Source organism: Anoplopoma fimbria, chromosome 14 (genome assembly GCF_027596085.1).
Source record: "Anoplopoma fimbria isolate UVic2021 breed Golden Eagle Sablefish chromosome 14, Afim_UVic_2022, whole genome shotgun sequence".
Taxonomy (NCBI): Eukaryota; Metazoa; Chordata; class Actinopteri; order Perciformes; family Anoplopomatidae; genus Anoplopoma; species Anoplopoma fimbria.
The window spans coordinates 4,672,912-4,691,464 of NC_072462.1; the positions used below are offsets into that span (position 1 = coordinate 4,672,912).

Consider the following 18,553-nt stretch of genomic DNA (forward strand, 5'->3'; position numbering starts at 1 on the left):
ACTCAGGAGATCGTAGCAAAGAGCTCGAAAGCTGATGACTGCTGGTTTCCTGGAGACCACAGGCAGCAGATCTCACGTTGTTTTTCCCCACTGAACGGACAACAAGATGGGGAGATTATTAAACCCTGTCACTGGTGTGTCCTTGGTGTTGGTGTTCTAATTAAAACAAATATCAATATGCACCAGTCCTATAATCTCCCCATGTCGTTGTCCATACTGAGGTAATCCATCGGAGCGCTTTTGCCTTTTAGAGTTGTATCAAGCTCCTTTTGCATATGCGATAGACCGCCTCATGTTCCATAATTAACACATTAGGCCTGACCTGAGAACTGCCCATATAGGAGCCATGAGGTGAAACCACAAGGTGTTGAATATTTCATTGTTACTGGATCAGGTTGTGCCATGATAAAGGCCATAGATCACATCAGTCTGACATCTTATCACCAGCCAAACATCCTCGTTCCTCTTTCCCCCCCAAAGGCACAGGAGATCCAGTTAGGATCAACTAAATTCTGTCTGATCAAATTCTGCTCCTGTGAACCAATATCATCTGAGGCTGCTGCAGATTGTTGGGACTGTAAAGTGGGAACTAAGCATCCTTGGAAGAGTGAAAACAAAATCAAAAGATAAGCGTTCACATATGTTTCTGTGTCTTTCTTAGATATTAATAATAGTAGCTGGAGGACAATTTCCCAAAAAATAAAACAGTGAAGCTAGAGAATGGATAAATCTCTTTAATGTCAATATGATATATCAGAATATTACTCGTCAAGTGACAATAAATAGTAAGAATTTGTGGCAGAATGATCTTTGTTCAAACCGTAGCAGAGCAAAGTCCTTCTAGAGAAAACAACTTTAATAAACTTTTAAAGCCACCTTAAAAGAATTTATGAAATTCAACTTTAACTAAACTATTAATGCCCGGGGTCTAGCTAGCCTGGTGAGAAATCAGGAAAGCTGCACAAACCACAGGCCGACATCTTATCTTTTTGTAAGGTGGAAAAACAATCAGCGATAACATTAACAGCGCTAAGTGGTACTGCAGCTAACCACTTAGTGCACACATCAAGCTGAGAAACTGCAGCCTGAGTCAGACCTCTATTATCAGTCGGAGCCAACGGCCTGCTAACACAAGAGGTCAGCTCCATGTCTACCTCTGGAACTCTATGGACTGGACTCGAATAGCAGCTCTGGAATGCCCCAGCAGTTTCGGGGGCAAAACAAACATAAGGGACACTGATATCAGTTTTAAGGCTCAGTCAAAATCGTACCAACTCTATAATTGGTTAGCCAGGGTCAAAACACTTTCCTTATGAGGATTATGTAGATACATCGTCCACCTTTAATACTTTGAGGAAATGCGTTTTGAAAATACTATAATCTCTGTCCTTTTTCAGATAGCTCACTATCTCGTTTACGGCCAAATACCTGTAAAACTAATGATATTCCCATCAGCCTCAGCTGTACTTTGTGTTGTGCCACTTAGCAAATGATAGTATATCAACACACAATGGTCAATGCTTCAGTCCCTTGTTTTAGTTTAGCCCTCCCTCAAAAACATTATAAGATAAGACCCAGACTTAGTGGTGCGTTAGGCTGATGTAGGCCCTAAGAATACATTTTAACATGGATGTCTCATTAACAATAAGGGTAAATAAAGGATGACCCCATATATCACAAAATATAACCCCAATCTGAGCACAAGAAAACAGAAGATAAGGACATTGCACAAGCATGGAACTCCAAGTACGCCATCCGTCTTGAACTTGAACGATACATTCTGAGCTAACCCTCTTGAGAAGGTCAGACTCTGGCGGAAAAATAACACTGAGGAGCTGAAGTAAATCTTGTGGTTTCCGGGTTGGGTAATCTGTGTTTAAATAGAGGACAAAAACATTTACTTTGCAGGAGGGATGGGACGATATAGGATTTTATCGCAGTAAGTTTGGGAGTAATTGTGAATGTCCTCACATTAGGGACAGGAAAAGGCTGTCTAGCTTGTTATCAAGTGAAAAACAGAGGCTTATTTTATTTAATTTTATTTATTTAATTTTATTTAATTTTATTTAATTTTATTTAATTTTATTTTGTATTTTATTTTTGCAGGGGGAATTGTAAAGTAAAGTTGTTCCATTGTGTTTTAGTAATGTCTGAAGAGTTTTAAGCATATTTTGATGATTATCAGGATAATGAGGATCGTTATCAGGATCATTTTTTATATTTCATACTTTGCAGAAACTTAACCGCTGCCCTGCAGTGAATAATGTGAGTGAAAGAGGAAACTTTAGGAGAGAAAATGTTGTTGTTGTGTGTTCTATGGTCTTCTATTCAATAAAATCCTTCTGATGTCTCCATTATACTGAAGACAAGAGTTGTGGTTGCCTTTGGGGTGATGCAGGTCAGAGCAGAGTTCAAATGAGGGCATTCAAAAAAAAAAACAAGGTCACTGATGTAACAGAAATAATGAATCCCATTATGAGGATGGATCATGAAGTAGACGCTCAGTAGGGTGCAGCTCACTCCCATTGTGAGAAAATGACTCTCTTTCTTCCTTTTTCCTTGCTGCCCCATTTTACTCCTTCCATCCCGTACAATATGTTCAGTGAACTTTGTGAAACTGACTAAAGGTAACCAGAAGGACATTTCCCTTTGACAGAAAGCGGCCTTATGTGTCTTTTATATGTTCTAAAGGAAATTAAATGTATTTTCTTTTCTTATCTCAGGGACAGGTGGAGGCCCATGTACGGCTACAAGCCAACGCTCCTGAAGACGCTGAGCTCTATGTGGTTGTACAAGGCTCTGACCTTACACATGTGACTGCAGCAAAAAGAGGAGAGGATGGGCTGACCCTTAGCTTCACAGTTCCCGGTATGTCCTCCAGTCTTCCCCTTAAAAACACTCAGATGTCTCTCTTTGCCTCTCATTGTCTCACCACCTCCTGTCATGATTTCCTCCGTCTCCCTCAGGCCATGCCCTTGCAGAAGTCGTCTCCGTCACATCCTACTTTTACGCAGAGGACCGAGTCAAGCCATGCGAGGGTGAAGCATCTCTTGAATACCTCAGGGACGTTGCCCAGGAGGCAGCAGAATACCTGAGGGCCAACAGGGACCAGCTTGGCCCCCAGAGCTACCTAGAGGTCCTGAAGAGGTTTTCCACGTCAGCGCAGGCAGCCGACGAGGAGCTCTCTGCTGCGGGGTTAGACCGCAGTGAGGAGGATGTGCGGCTCAGACGAAGTTCAGGTCATGAAGCTGGTCTCAGGCAGCTGGATGAGAAGATCACACAAGCTATGGCCAACATGGATTACCCCCAGCAGTGGAAACACACTGACACTCAGCCGAGAGAAGGTAATGAAATAGTAGGTGGAGTCAAGGTCACAATGTGCGAACTTGTAGGTTTTTATTTGGGTGAATTATTTAAACTTCAAAATACAAATCAATCAAAACAAAGCATATTTAGGAGGTCTTTATCGTGTGGATTCATTTTTCTCTCTTAGAAAAGAGTCAAGGATGTTTAGCCACAAATCCTCAAGGCCTCATCCACTCACATCCTAGTCTGTGGTTCTGCTTCTTCCTGGATCATTTACAGAGGTCAAATATCAGGAATTTCCCTGAGTGTCCACACACTGAAATGTTAAACTTCAAATTGACTATTTAGGTGTTTTTTACGTATTTTTGCTGTTGTTGCTGAAATGCACATCCTGGAGTTCCTAAGGGCTGGTTCACCCGAGTTCAGCAGACACATATTTTGCAACATGATGGTATCTAGCCACACTTCTGCTCTCATTTGAACATGTTTTAAGAAATCCATTCTGTTTTCATAGGAACTGCTTCTGCAGTAGGAAGGAGCTAAGTGGTCATACTGAGGCGTTTGGATTATTCAGAGCAAAGGGCACAAACTCTGTCTCTATAAAGACATGTTACACTACACTACACGCTACCACGAGTGTGTCAAAAATGACTCGTAATACAATCAGTGGTTTTGTTGATAATAGAAATATATCTTATTATATTGCTCAAACTAATTATCTGATTTTCACACAAGCATTATTTCATATTTGTAATATTTATTTGAAATTTTCATCATCAAATGTATCAAACTTAGAAAATATTATTCTCTATTTCTCTAAGTTATACCATTAAGATATTAAGCTAACTGAGCTGCTCATGCTATCTAGCGTGTAGAAGTGCAGATATACATTTCAAATAATTGCAATCAAGGTGTAAATCATATACCAAACAACTGAATGTAAGAAAAATATACAGCTCAACCACACATGTATATTATGGTAAATTGTCTTGCTGTGTAAAGTAATATGGGTAAGTTGCAACGCAATTGAAAGTTGAGATGTGGTCCACAGTAGATATTGTATATACCTGACACAAGTAACTCTAAAAAAAAGAAAGCTAATCTAAATTTCCATAGGACATATCGCAACTTATCTAAACAACATAATATATCATTCCATCATGACACCACTATGATTTATTTTTCTATTATTATTTGTATGAACTAGCCCTTTAGCAAACGCACACTATTAGTCCTTCAGGTTAAAATCTTTGCGGCGGTGTTCTGGTGTTCCGGAGGTTTGAAATGAAACATGAGATCTGACTGTGTACGATCCAACTCCTCCATCACATGATGTGCAGCACCGGCCAGCCAGCCAGCCAGCCAGCCAGCCAGCCGGGCAGAGGCTCCAAAAGACGGAGCAATTACTGCCATTACTCCTCCTCAGCCAGATTAGAGTTGTCTTGCAGACCTCCGCGTCTATTAAATCAACTCCCACAATCCTCCTCTGCACTGCACCCCCACTCCTCTACACCACAGCTGTGTCGGAGTTGTTTCTGGCGTCCGGTCTCGGATATCTTTATTTATGATGTGTCATTATTTCAGTGAAGCAGTGAAGTCTCACCTCATTTTTTAGGAAATGAGGGCAAACACTCTAAGCACGCCAAGGTATTACTACTTATTGGACATGGGTACATTTTAAGAGATTACATGCTACATTATGGAAAAGTATATCGCTTGCGTCCTTAAAATCCAGATTGTTTTTGTGGATAAAAAGGAAATGACATGCCTAAACAAATATCCAAGTCCTGTTCAGCTCTCAAGGCTGCATACAGTCTTAGTGTCCCAGACAGTAGGATAGTATATGTTCATGGCTTGCTTAGAAAAAAAGCAAATGTCCATGCAAAACACAGACGAGGTGCGAATGCAAAGTAGCTGTTGCTCCCTCGGCGCACTACTTACAGGTCCATTTGACAATGACATTCTTGTTTGTTGAACTCCGCATGAAGAGCATGTTCAGCATTCACTCCTCTCAGTCGGACCAAACTGGGTCACAATTAACGGCGCCATTGTGGAGTTGTGACGGGAGAGTTTCAGTTCATCACAGGGCTCGCAGCAGCAAATCGGAGGGAAAAAAGAGGAAATAAGAGTTGAAATTCTCCCGCGCATTGTTGCTGGGTTCGAGAGACGGCGCCATGGCAACCTCCGGCTCTCAACCCTGCACTTTAAAGGGAGATGAAGTACCTCTGGTCCTCTCTACAAATAGTCTTTCACCCCGTGCTTACAAAACAACAAGGGTGTACATGGAGGATTTGTGCTGAGCAAGGGATCAGCAGAAATGTGCCAGGCTGTTGCCACCATGTGCTTGCTGCCTCGATAGTGCAAGTTAGAGCATCATGTGGGATTGTTTATACAGGTTACCCCTATACCTATTGTTAACACTCCCTCATACTCCACTGCACACAAAGCAAAGGGCAGCAACCGTCTTACCACAGGTGTTTGTGAAACATCCAGTTTTTCCAGGTAATAATGTTATTGATATACTGCAGACCTTGTGTAACCCTGATTCTCCATTTCTTCATCTGCACTGTTTATTGCTGCGTGCCTAAGCAGCAGATGTTCTGTACATCTGCACAGAGTTGAGAGAGCATGTGTAAAATGCCGCACCTTGATCAAGTTAAAGGTTGGAGGAAAAAGTTTACTTTAGAATAGAAAAGCCGGAGTGATACTGGGTTCCTGAAAACAGTTGAGCCAAAACAAAGAAACGCCCAAAACTGAGCAAACTGATGAGGATATAGTGACAGTTACTTTTATAATAGTGACTAACTGAAGCTTTACTTTCAGGATAAAACAACATAGTTAGTTAGTTAGTTAGTTAGTTAGTTAGTTAGTGTTTTTTATTCAGTCATCATCACACACAATACAATGTTTACAGCCTATATATAATATAGTATACAATATAACTGAAAAGGCATAGGCAGAAGCATTAAGCTTACATATGCCTATCCTACTTTCCCATCAATCAAGCCACCCTCAAGAACACAAAATATATAAAAAAAGAAAAGAAAAAAAGATTTCATTCAGCCTTGTAACCCTCAAAAATTGTTTTATAAACAGTCCTTTTAAAAAAACCAAAAAAGAGTTACACATTCTTACATTTATATTAGAATTGTTCCATACTTTAACCCCAACATTATGTATCTGCCTACATATCATCCCCTCCTCATTCTCTGTCTCTTTCTTTAGCTACTGAGCCTCAGTCCAAAGAAACCCTCCTTCACCTTGCAGTGCGTCTGGGTTTGGTCCATCTCTCGCGCTTCTTAATCCACCAACCTCGAGGTCAAAGGGCACTGACCTCACCCAATCAGGAGGGAGACACACCCCTCCAGTTGGCTCAGAGGGACGGACAGCATGCCATGTTCCGGGTGCTGGCAGCGTAAGGCTATGATTTTGTCCGTTGTCTTATTTTTTGACACGTGATGACGAATGAAAGACTTGTGATAAGGCTGATTCATAAGGGGAGGCTCCTTTATGTACCGTTAACCTCACTTCCTATAATCCTTCTTTCTCCTCATCAGTCCTCCGGGTCCTGCAGTCGGCCCTGTTCCGGGTGTGTGGTGTGTGTGGTCCGACAGCTCCTGCATGCTGAGGTTTTGTCCCAGAATGGACTCCTCGACCCTGACTGTGCGGCAGACACCCGGCAGCTGTCCTCAGGAGAGTATCAGGATCTACCGAGACAGACTGGGAGACGACAGCATCCTCAAGCTGGTGAGAACAAACCAGCGGGAACACCTTTATTTGAAATCCTCATTGTAATCCCATAAACCACACCAAATAGCGCAGTCATGGCTGATAAATATAGTATAAATATTCCCATGCGTCTCTGTGAATGATGTAATGGGTCGTTGCTGTCGAGATAAAGCCATTTGAACAGGTTTTTGTTCGGGCTTGTTTAAACAAAGAGCCCTTGACTCCCACACACTTTAATTTGCAATCAGACATTTGGACAAGAGTTGAGCAAGCAAAAGCAAACAAAACAATCTTAGCTTGTACAGAATTAACTTAGATGATGTTTTTAAATATGTGATCACATAAGTTACTCAGTGTGACGATAAATGTGTAATATCATAAGCTTTTGCTTTTAGCATTTATTACGTGGTTTCTTTGTATATTTACAGTATGAATATGTTGACATAAGATCTGTTTTTGTTCCAGATTAATGTTCTGAAAGCTGATAGTGAGGTAGACAAGAGAGGCAAAGAGGAATTCCTCCCTAGTGATGAAGGTAAGATGATTTATAAATTAAACTCTAAGCTTTATGAAGTATTGAACACCTGTTTGCAGTGTCCATTTACTACCTTCAGACTTATTTGCAATCATCTGATAATGAGGTTAGGTGATCAGGTTTTTACCATGATCCACCTGCAAGAGAAAAAGTGAAATGCTACATGAAGAAATTCTGATTTTAGACATAAATTGTCATATTGAATCAGTGCCCAATAACATTTATTTTAAGTGCATGTTATCAGTTGTAATGAAGTGTCTGTTTACTCACATTAGTCCTACCTGAGACTCGGGTGAAATCAATCCAGATACCTGCATTGTCTGTGTTTTCCCTCATGGGCAGCACGTTAGCAGTCACATGGATGTACCAGCTGTGTAACACGTGCTCCGAAAAAAAACAAACGTCACACTCAGAGGCAGACACACACACACACACACACACACACACACACACACACACACACACACACACACACACACACACACACACACACACACACACACACACACACACAGTGACATAAGACTCACAGATGATGTTGTGTCTTGTGCTGAAATCATCAGTCAATATGTTGAATGTCAGAAAACTAATTTGGATAACCAATTAATATTCTAATATTTATGAAGCAGCTACTAAATGCAGATTTTCTCTGTTTTTATGTCGCTTTAAATGAAATATTTTTGGATTTCTACTTTTTTGTTATTTCTACTTGGGCTCTGGTACTCTAATACTTTTTTTCTTCTTACTATGGAGACTTAATGTTTCATGATATTTCAAAAGTAATAATCACCAGATTACTCAATGATGAAATATAGTCATTGGTATTGCCATCACACTGGCCTCTGCCTGCACAAACGGCTCTTATATGCTGTCTGTCTGTGTGCAGCGGTGGAAAATGAACCGCCACATAATCAGTTGAGCAAACATTTGTTAGGTCAGACATCCATCACTTAGACCTAAAGAGACTAAAAGAAAACACTTCCAACAGACGCCATAAAAGGCACACTCTCCTCTGCACGTGTGTTTGTTCTTCCTCAGAGAGTACAGGGAAACCTCAGGGGGCAGATTTGTTTTTTTCTTTCCTTTGGTCACCACACACACACACACGCACACACGCACACACACACATGCACACACACAGAAAGGGAGATGTTGCAGATCTTCCAAGCTGCCAATGCCTCTTTAATTTTTCTCTCTGTCTCACGCACAAAAACATCTAGTAGCTCTGACTTAGCCCGTGGCCACTGTTTTTGGTAACCATAGAGATGGCCGATTTCAGTATCGACTCATAAAGGGAAAACAGGAAGTGTACCTCAGTATTGACCCTAATGCCGTCCCGACTTCGGCAGCCGTCCATTAATCCTCTCGAAATAACAGCCTCACAGCAGGGAGTATGTGCTCTTCCTCTGGACCCGCTGCTTCACACGAGCAACAGCATCTCATTGGCCGGTTTTTCCATTCCTCGATAGTGGAGTCACATCCAGAGGTCCTGATGTCGTGCCGTCCACGCGGCGCTTCTTAGGGAGGAGAAGTGTTAGTGTGTCATGCATCAACTTCTGGCTGAATATTGTCATTTTGCACAGGCGTACGCAAGGAGCTCCGTGTGGAAGAGCAAACGCTGGTGGACAATGTGAGTATACATACAGATATATATATGTGTGTGTGAGTCTGTAAATGTTTAAAGAAGTTTGTTGCACTCAACTGTGATTGTATCGGTGTGGTTTTCAAGTAAAAACAAACTTGAATGTTCCTAAAAGCCTTCCTCTGTGTGTTTTTCTGGTTTGTTTGTTTGAAGGTATTTGAAGAACAGCTTGTTCTTTCTTTGGATGATGAAGACGATGAAGAAGACTACCCATCTTCATTATCTGGTAAATCTTCTCTTCTCCTCTTCTCTCTAGATTTACCTCAAAGATTTGGCAAACACAAGAGCAACTTATCCCATCCAAAATACTGTTTCCATTTAAATATTATGGCAACAATACTCTGGCATCTGGTTTCAATTCCTGAATAGTTAGAGTTATATCCAGAAGACCTGATGTTGTGCTATTACTGCTATTACTGCTTTTCCTGCGAGGAAGAGTACGAGGAGGAGGAGGAGGTGTAGGATTGTGTCAGTAGTTCAAGCGTCAACCAACCTCTGTTTAAATATTTTTGTTTAGCAAAGGCATGAGCAAGGAGCGCCATGTGGCCTAAATAATGAATGGGTAATTCATTAAAAAAACACAACAACATATTTGTGGCTGTGCTGAACAGCAGGGTGTGGGAACAGCGCATAATAAGCTGGTTGAAAGCCTTTTTCTCTTGTGGCGCTGGCACAATATGCGGAGAGCTCTGTTTTGAATCACATCATAGGAAATCAATACGATAACTGCCCTCACAGACACAGAGAGGGATTCACTTCTGTCTAAGGTTGATGAGCAGTTTCCTTTGATATAAACGGACGTATTATCCTCCTGGAGTCTGGCTTCAGGGTGGTGCAGGTTGGGTCTTTACCCGCTGGCTTCCACAATGACTCAGTCCAGGAATCTGCCCTGTCACTGGGACAAAGGAAGGAATGGGGTCAGGCGTGTCCCACTCCAACTCTGTCTGAGCTGGGAGACTCCCCCATCCCCTCCCCCGACTCCCCTGGATTGGGACAGTGGAGCTCTGTACAGTACTTGAACTGAGAGGGGGGATGTTAACGAGCTCGGATGTCGTAGGTTTACAAAAGCTGGCATTTTAGGTGAGCTCCATGCATTAACCTTAAAAATTCTCTTTAAACACACACGTGCACGCTGAGCTAGCACAAACACTCGCTGGCTTGTGAAAACTTTTTGAGGAGGATGCTCAAATGGTTCAGGTGTTGCCACGGTTACCGTGAATGCTAATTTCCTGTGTGTTGCCCGTGGAAGAATGAAGAGTCTGTTGTGAACCGTAGAGACTGCTGAATGGAGCCAATAAACTTTGTGTCCATAAACCGAAGTGTGTGTGTGTGTGTGTGTGTGTGTGTGTGTGTGTGTGTGTGTGTGTGTGTGTGTGTGTGTGTGTGTGTGTGTGTGTGTGTGTGTGTGTGTGTGTGTGTGTGTGTGTGTGTGTGTGTGTGTGTGTGTGTGTGTGTGATAACCTGAAGTAGTGATGAGTGTCAACACAGGGGCACTGATCCCAATGTTTCCCCCTTAAGCAGGCCTGCAGATTCTTTTCTTTTGCTCAAGTCATCAAACTCACTGTTGATCAGAATGTTTGTGTTGTGATGACAGCGCCTCAAGGTCGCTGTGGTGCAAAGTTGTCATCCAGAGTTATTGTTTTTTTTTCCATATCTGTTGAAATTATCCTGAGGGGTTTCTTCGGATTCATTGGTTTATTTTAGGAGCTAGCCGATGTGACAATGAGCCTACCAGCTGCTCCTTCAATCTGTCATCATCCTTTAAATGAAGATTAAGATGTTTGTGTCTTCTGTGTAAAGCTTTATACAACACGCTGACAGTTTGATTTGAGCAAATAGACAGACAGAGAAAAAAACAAGATAAATACAATGAATCGACATAACAAGTCGGCCTTGTATGTTTTGAGCTCCATGCTAATGTCTTCACTGTGTGAGAGCAGCAGAGAGGAAATGCCTCTGTGATGCCCAGGATTTCCCTTACATTAGTGCAGGCATGGCTGGACCAGACATCAAAGTCTGAGTGGAAAGTACACAGAGAGCCATGAAAATGGCTTCTCATCAGAGAGAGAGGCAATTTTCCACTTTGTTATCTTAGAAACACCACCTACCACTCATGTAGCTATGCACAATGGCACATATAGCTGTACATACTGTACACACGTACTTTACTCTGTCCTTGAGTAAATATTTGAGGTGCTTTAACTTTACTTCATGCTGCTTTTTACAAATAGGTTTTAACTGCACAATATACATTTGAAAGCAGATAGTAGTAGTCACTTTATGTTAAAGATTTTCTATGCAAAACATGTAATCATTTATGATGCTTTCTTATGGGTTAAAACACCCAGCAGTAATTCAAGGCTTTCTAATCAGCTCCACTTTGACCCTGCTGTTGTTTCCATGTTGATGCATAAGTAAAAACAATTATATTACAATACATATTATTAATGAATACTACTTCCATCAATACATAAATTTGTCAGCTTTCTCTTGTTAAAGAGTAACAAGACCAGAGTCTACAGTCACACCCGCAGCTTTTACTTAATGGAGGCACAGCTGTGCTTTGAGCTCAATGCTAACATCAGCATGCTAACATGCTCACATTGAAACATACATTACATTTTTTTTTTGCAGGTAGTTGGACATAAACCAATAAGTACTGCACAAATGAAAACGTTGACCACATGATGGAGCTACTGTATGCATGGCATTCATAAAGCCTCACCACCAATGTGGCTAAAAATAAAGATTGTGGACAGAGGTGATAAAACACTGGCTTTAAAAAAGTAAAAAAAAGTCCAGGTGTTAAATCATGGTTATTTTATTCCATTTATGACTAGCATAAAGAGAGAGTGGACATGAAAATTGTGAGGGCTACTTTGTTGAAATTTTGAAGGGGGGCGCTATAGAGACCCATTTCCACATCAAAGCACATAAATGAAATTTAAAAAAATGTAAGCACTTTTAATGTGTGTGCCAATTTTTTTTTTAAGTCTGCAAGCATCTTTAGCCTCTCAAAAACAGCTTCTTTTTTTTTTTCATGGTGAACAAAGCATCGCCTGTTTTAAATAAAAGAGCAAGACTCGTCTAGTCAATAATGCCAGAAAGTAGACAGCCTGCCTGTAAAGTTGATATGTGGAGGTTTCTATGAAAACAAACCTTTAAAGGTCAAATGGGGAGAAGGTTTGCAGTGTCATCACATTTTCCTTTCTTTACCTGAAGCGTTGACATTTGGGCAATGAAAGATCATTAAATTATGGGACAAATCAATAATTCACAACAGAAGGCTCACCAAAGAAAATATAACTTAACAGTCCAGTTTATGACATGTTTTGTAATTTATTATAGCATATCTGCTGGTGTTTTTCTGGTTTAAGTGGTTGTTGATGTGTTTCTGTTATATGGTTATATAAGTCAACCCACGTTTCTCTGTGAGCTGCTGACTGTATTCAACCAGACGTTTAACTGATGTTGGGATGAATAATGGTACCGAAAAATGGCTTCTCACTTTGTTCTGTGACAGTAAATCTTTCAACAGGATAAAAACAAATTCCTAATAGACATCTTGTACAGCACAGTATTGTAGAGAAGGCCGGTCCTAACTGGGAAAACAGAGCAGAGACAAAGAGCAGTACTTTGTTTGTATGATTATAAACTCTGCTGAAGATTGTACTGTATGTTTTTCGCAGTAAATGGACATCCCATGCAGTCCATTCGAGTCCAGAACCAGTTGGTCCAGCATGCCACAGACCCTCTGCTCTCCGTGATGGACATCAGCAATCAGACCGTCACACATCACACACAGGTCATACATCTCCCTCTCTCTTTAAACCCAGATTTATCATGCCATGTTTTCTGTTTTGCTACTTTTTAAAAAATATTGCTTCTCTCTTTTGCACTTTATTTCACCTGTCGTCGTGTTTTTGCCGTAGGAGGGAGACGCCGACATCAAGTCCATCGTCAGTGGAGTGACCAGGGACAGCACAGGGACGGACAGCGGGTTATGGGACGTCTTAGACTCAGAAGATCTCCTGCCAGCAACTGACACACCTCCACCCTACCCAGAGGATTTCTACCTCTCCTCTCTACCCTGCTCTCCCCCACTCTCACCTGCCGACCAGGCCCTCACCAGGCTGAACCGCCCCGTGTCCTCTGAGCCGACCAATCACAGAGAAAGTCCGACCATGGACACTTGTGACCTCAGGTACTAAACATGGTAGAAAGTTGTCTCTTGTCTGACCGCAGTGTTTTCTGGTTTCTCTGTGTGTAACTGCTCATTCATTGCTCCAGTCCCAGTTTAGTGGCTCTGGAAATGGACAGTGAAGAGGACAGCGCTGAGCCAAAGTCTCCACTTTCCCCGCTCTTGTCAGATGTTGAGAAAAGTGAAGGCAAAAGGCCTGATCTCACATGCACTCGCAGCCAATCTGCCTCCTCAGCATTTGAACCCACCATAAAAGTAAAATACCATCCCAGGTTCAGATAATTCCACTTCTCCTTGTATATCAAAAAGTTTGAAGTCTTAACATTTTTGTTTTTCCTAGGAAATGGGTGACCAGGGGATCCGACTGCGTTCTTACTCTTACTCTTCCCCCAAAATCAGCCTGCGTCCTGCTCGTTTTGCCCGTGACAACCAAACTTCTGATATCAGCCCTGGTCAGTAACACCGGGACTATTTACTCCCTCACAAATGTACACTGATCTAACACATTACTAACACTTGTTTGCTGTGTCATTAATGGTTGATGCAAATTCTAACTATTTACATTCTGGGTTTTTTTCCTTAATCCAACTGTCACCTGAGTCTCACTACTAATATATAAAGTACGGTCAACTCCCAACAAATTAATGTGCCTAAAGTGATAGTTCATTTTGGGAAATACACCAATTTATTTTCTTGCCAACAGTTAGATAAGACGATCAAAGCTACTCTCTTGTCTGTCTGTGAATATGAAGCTACAGGTTTTAGCTTAAAGACTGAAACAAAAGAGGGAAACAGATGGCTTGGCTCTGTTCAGAGATAACAAAATCCACACACAAGGACCTGGTTGCCCAAGTTCCTAGACATGTTTTCTAGGAACTAGAGTTAATTCGTTTGTATTTAGTTTTTTGGCAGTCCCTGTAGACATAGGAATAGTGACTCCCTCTAGGTTTGTCCTGAAAAAACCACAACAGACAGACATTAGAGTGGTCTTCAACTTTTGGTAAGAGAGCAAATGTGCATATTCCCAAAATGTTAAACTATTTCTTTAACAGTTGTCTTCAAATAGAAAAGGATTGTGATATATATATATATATATATATATATATATATATATATATATAGCCTGCAACACTGCAAGATATATTAATTCCACAGCTCTCAGTCCAGAGTTGACCGTACAGTACATGATGATAGTTCCCTCCCTCCATAGTTGATGTGTGTGAGCAGCCCTCTGTCCACTGTGCCCTGTAGATGGCGTTCTCCACAGTGTCAGCCACAGCCGATCTCTCCTTCAGGCCCTCTCTCTGTCTAAATCTCTGTCTCTTCTCCACCCTGGTAGTAAGTACTGGACACCTGCAGCCGTCACACTGCGCTAAGGTTCTGCAGAGCCAGCACGCCGCTGTCAGTGTCAGTGCTTATGTGTGTGGGGGTCAAGGTTATTGCTGTAAACAGATTCTTCAACTACTGAAAATTAAAGTTTGAAAATAATAACACCTGCCTTTGCAGTACCCATCAGCTTAACAGTGATGTGTAACAATGTATTAGCTCATTGTTTTGGTTTTACGGACCACCAACTTGTTTCCAAACACATCGGAGCATTCAGAAGCTAAAAATGCCAGATATTTACTAAAGGAGTTGGTGGAGACCAAAACAAAGCTCAAATTAGAATGAATATAATACTTACAGTCCTCATTTGGCAACACATGTGTTTTCTTGTGCGTGGAGATATCATGACTGCAAGTTGTTTTCAAATTTGGGGGCATTTATCCAACATTATTTGAAAATGCAAATCATGTTTTTTTACTGAACATGAAATGAAAAATTTCTTTAATCATCTTAAATGTAAAATCTGTGAAACTTGTATTCTCATGCTAAAGTACGAAACTGTGGAAAATTGAAATACGGGGTAAAAACGAGCTGGAATTCAGTAAGGGGATTTGTAACAATATCTTAAGTAAAAGGTCAATTGGATTCATGACACTGTAATAACCTTGGCGACAGCATATGTTTGCGTGTGTTTGTGGCTTCCTTAATCATTACACAGCCTTACTGTAATCAGAATGGCAGTGGATGTGCAAGAAGAAATCGCATTGCAGTGATGAAATGAAAAGACAGCTGATTGCTTTGCAGCCTGGTGAGAGAGATTTGTGTCTGCCTGTGCTTCAGCCTTAATGTGTATTGATCTGTCTTGGTTACGAATGGGTGCCGGTCATCTTATGCTTTGCATATTAATTGTGGTTTTATTCAGATACTTAAATACGAACAGTTTCTCTGGCATGTAAAGGAAACCTGTCAGGCTTTTATCAAATATTCAATCCGTAATGTTATGAAGTTAAGAATGAAGCTTCCTAATTTTGTTCTTATTGAATGATATTTGTTCTGCTGATTTTTCTATGGAAATGTGATGCAAGATGTGAATTTTTTCATTTCATTTTAAACGTGTTGTCTTGATTGTTTTATAACTCCTCGTTCTTTATGTACACAGAGCAAAGAGCCTCCAGTATCTCAGAGCAGTCACATGAAAAAAGGTATTTATGCTTTAATTTATATTAATTTATAAGTCTTATTTGGATTGCATTGCCTTTCTTTGTCTTTTAAAGTTTCAGAGTTCTGAACGCATCAAATATGTAATCCCAGCAACGGGAGCCACGTATGTGGGTAACCATGGCGACCAGGTTGCTTGGTGACTGCGGGCACTCTGTGAAGTTTGCTGCCGTCTTTCAGGAAGCTCTTTTGTTTACGTGAAGGACAGCTGGTTTTATGTGCGTTACAGTTGTTTTGATCCCGTCTGTTTGTTTTTTCTCGTGACAATAGAAGTAGTGACGTTCAGAGATCAGTGTGACCCTGAACTACACACAGAACTGTTTCTGTAATACACAATGCTCTTGTTTTTTTCCATCCACTGCAAAGAGTGTCATCTCTCCCCAGATATGAATGTACTGTAGTTTACAATGCCCTGGCAACTGATGGTCAATGATTTAAAAAACGGTATAACATAATGTGAAGTGAGAGTTCTGCTTTATTTGTTATCTGGCACTGATTAAAAAGAGGATTTCCCTTCTTCTTCCTGTTCCACTCGGCCTATTTTCACTGATGCCAACTGATATTTCCTTTGCCTCTTCATGTATAAAAACCCTAATTGAACTGCTACACTTCAGTAGCTCCCCCTAGTGGAAGATCCCAGACATAATCAGAACAAAACCATAGTGTAAAAAGCCTGTAACACTGAGTATTAATTCATATTTCGTTCCATTGATTGAACAGAGCCCCTTGCTTCTTATAAGTATTAAAATGTCCGTGTGTGTGCGCGCTGTTCTTTACAGGGAGGTTAGGTTCCGTCAGCGAGCCCAGTCGGCTGACGATGAGGGCAGCATGGAGCTGGCAGAGTCCCTCCAACATCTCACCCTGTCTGAGTTCCTCAAAGAGTATGTGGGGGGTCGAGCCCTGTTCCACTGTTCTAGCATCCTGTAACGGTCCAGTTCCAACTAACTCTAACCGAGACGGATAGCATGTACACACCGATTGACAACAAAACCACCAACCTCCTCTCCTCTCCTCCTTTCATATCCTCTCCTTGTTTCCTCTCATCTGCTTGTTCCCTCTCATCTCCTCTCAGTGTTTCCTCTCCTCCCCTTGTTTCTTCTCCGCGCCTTGTTTCCCTTCATCTCCTCTCAGTGTTTCCTCTCCTCTCCCTGCTTCATCTCCTCTCCTCTCATCACCTTGTTTCATCTTCTTTCCTCTCCTCTCCATGTTTTGTCTCCTCTTCTCTCCTTCTTTCGTCCCAGCTTCGCTCCTCTCCTGGTTTTATCTCCCTTCCTCTCATCACCTTGTATCATCTTCCCTCATCTCCTCTCCTTTTTGTGTCCTCTCTCTCCTTGTTTCATATACCTTCCTCTTTTCATCTTCTCTCCTCTTCTCTCCTTGTTTGATATACTCTCCTCGTTTCATCTCCTCTCCTTGTTGAGTAACCTCTCCTCTCAACTCCTCCTTGTTTGATAACCTCTCCTCTCCTTGTCTTGTCTCGACTCTTCTCTTCTTTTCTGCTCTTCACCTCAACACCTCATCTCTCCTTTCCTCTCCTAATCCTATCTACTCTCATGGTTTGATCTCCTCTCAGCTCCCTTAACAGCAGAACAATAATGAGGTTGTTATTGTCTTTTAACATTATGCACCAACAGTCTGTCATTGTGGTTTTGCATGTATTCAGCCTCTAACAATTCTACTAATTTAAATTTACTTTCACAGCTAAGAGTTGCAGAATATGAACACAATTTGTTTGCTCTTTACTTTTGGATGAACTGTTTGTCATTAAATGACCGGATGTTGCAGTTTGAATTAACCACAATCACTGTAGGTCATGTTTTATACGCTTGTAGTACACAAGCGTATAAGAGTAAACACTCTGCCTGCACCTACACTAACCCATCATGCTTGCCTTTGTTGTCCCGTAGACTCAGCAAGAAGACAACCAGGATGGCACGACTTTAATAACTAACACATCTCTAAAAACAATGATTTTTTTTTTTAGTGTTGTATTGATTACAACAAATCCCAATCAGATTATTGTCATGTTTCTTAAGAATTGAAGAGGAGGAGCTGGATAAATACAACATCCCGACAAAGGTGGAGTCGGAGAAGTACAAAGTCATCCGCACCTTCAGTTTTCTAAAGAGCCGGATGTCCAGTACACGCAACAAGACCAAGGTAAACCCAAACCACAAACACTCCACGCCTCTCGTAACACCCATCGACCATAAAAAATAGGATATAAAAAGATAATGGAACATAACTTTAGGTGACTCTTTCTGTACCAGCCAGCTTTCACATGCTGCGTTACACCCTCAACCCAGTTTATTATCTTAAAAAGACAAGTGATTGTGAGATTGTATGATTTATTTTTATAGTATTCATGGTACTGAACATTATAAAACTTTTGTGAAGGCCAGTTTCCGTGGTCTAGACTACTAGTACTATGGTATATGTGACTCTCTGGGAGACACAACCAGGAAACGTTTTTGGGAATAACTGAAGGTCAGAGTGACGGACATAACGTGTCCAGCCTCTTTCCTTTTAATGATTAATCCCCTGTTGTTGAGTCAGCACAGATCCTGGAAGCGCTCCATGACCTGCATCTGTTGTT

At 41.3% G+C, this 18,553-nt stretch overlaps 1 protein-coding gene across 1 annotated transcript in view; it reads left to right on the top strand.

Moving 5' to 3' along the window:
* arhgef28a (Rho guanine nucleotide exchange factor (GEF) 28a) overlaps positions 1 to 18,553 on the top strand; it is a 39,051-nt gene that overhangs the window by 5,240 nt on the left and 15,258 nt on the right. The window contains 15 exon segments of the mRNA XM_054612401.1: positions 2,724 to 2,868; positions 2,967 to 3,344; positions 6,532 to 6,721; positions 6,864 to 7,053; positions 7,501 to 7,570; positions 9,154 to 9,200; positions 9,366 to 9,438; positions 12,902 to 13,017; positions 13,145 to 13,416; positions 13,503 to 13,668; positions 13,754 to 13,865; positions 14,665 to 14,751; positions 15,899 to 15,941; positions 16,737 to 16,838; positions 17,994 to 18,117. Coding sequence (XP_054468376.1) covers positions 2,724 to 2,868; positions 2,967 to 3,344; positions 6,532 to 6,721; positions 6,864 to 7,053; positions 7,501 to 7,570; positions 9,154 to 9,200; positions 9,366 to 9,438; positions 12,902 to 13,017; positions 13,145 to 13,416; positions 13,503 to 13,668; positions 13,754 to 13,865; positions 14,665 to 14,751; positions 15,899 to 15,941; positions 16,737 to 16,838; positions 17,994 to 18,117 — 2,115 coding nt within the window.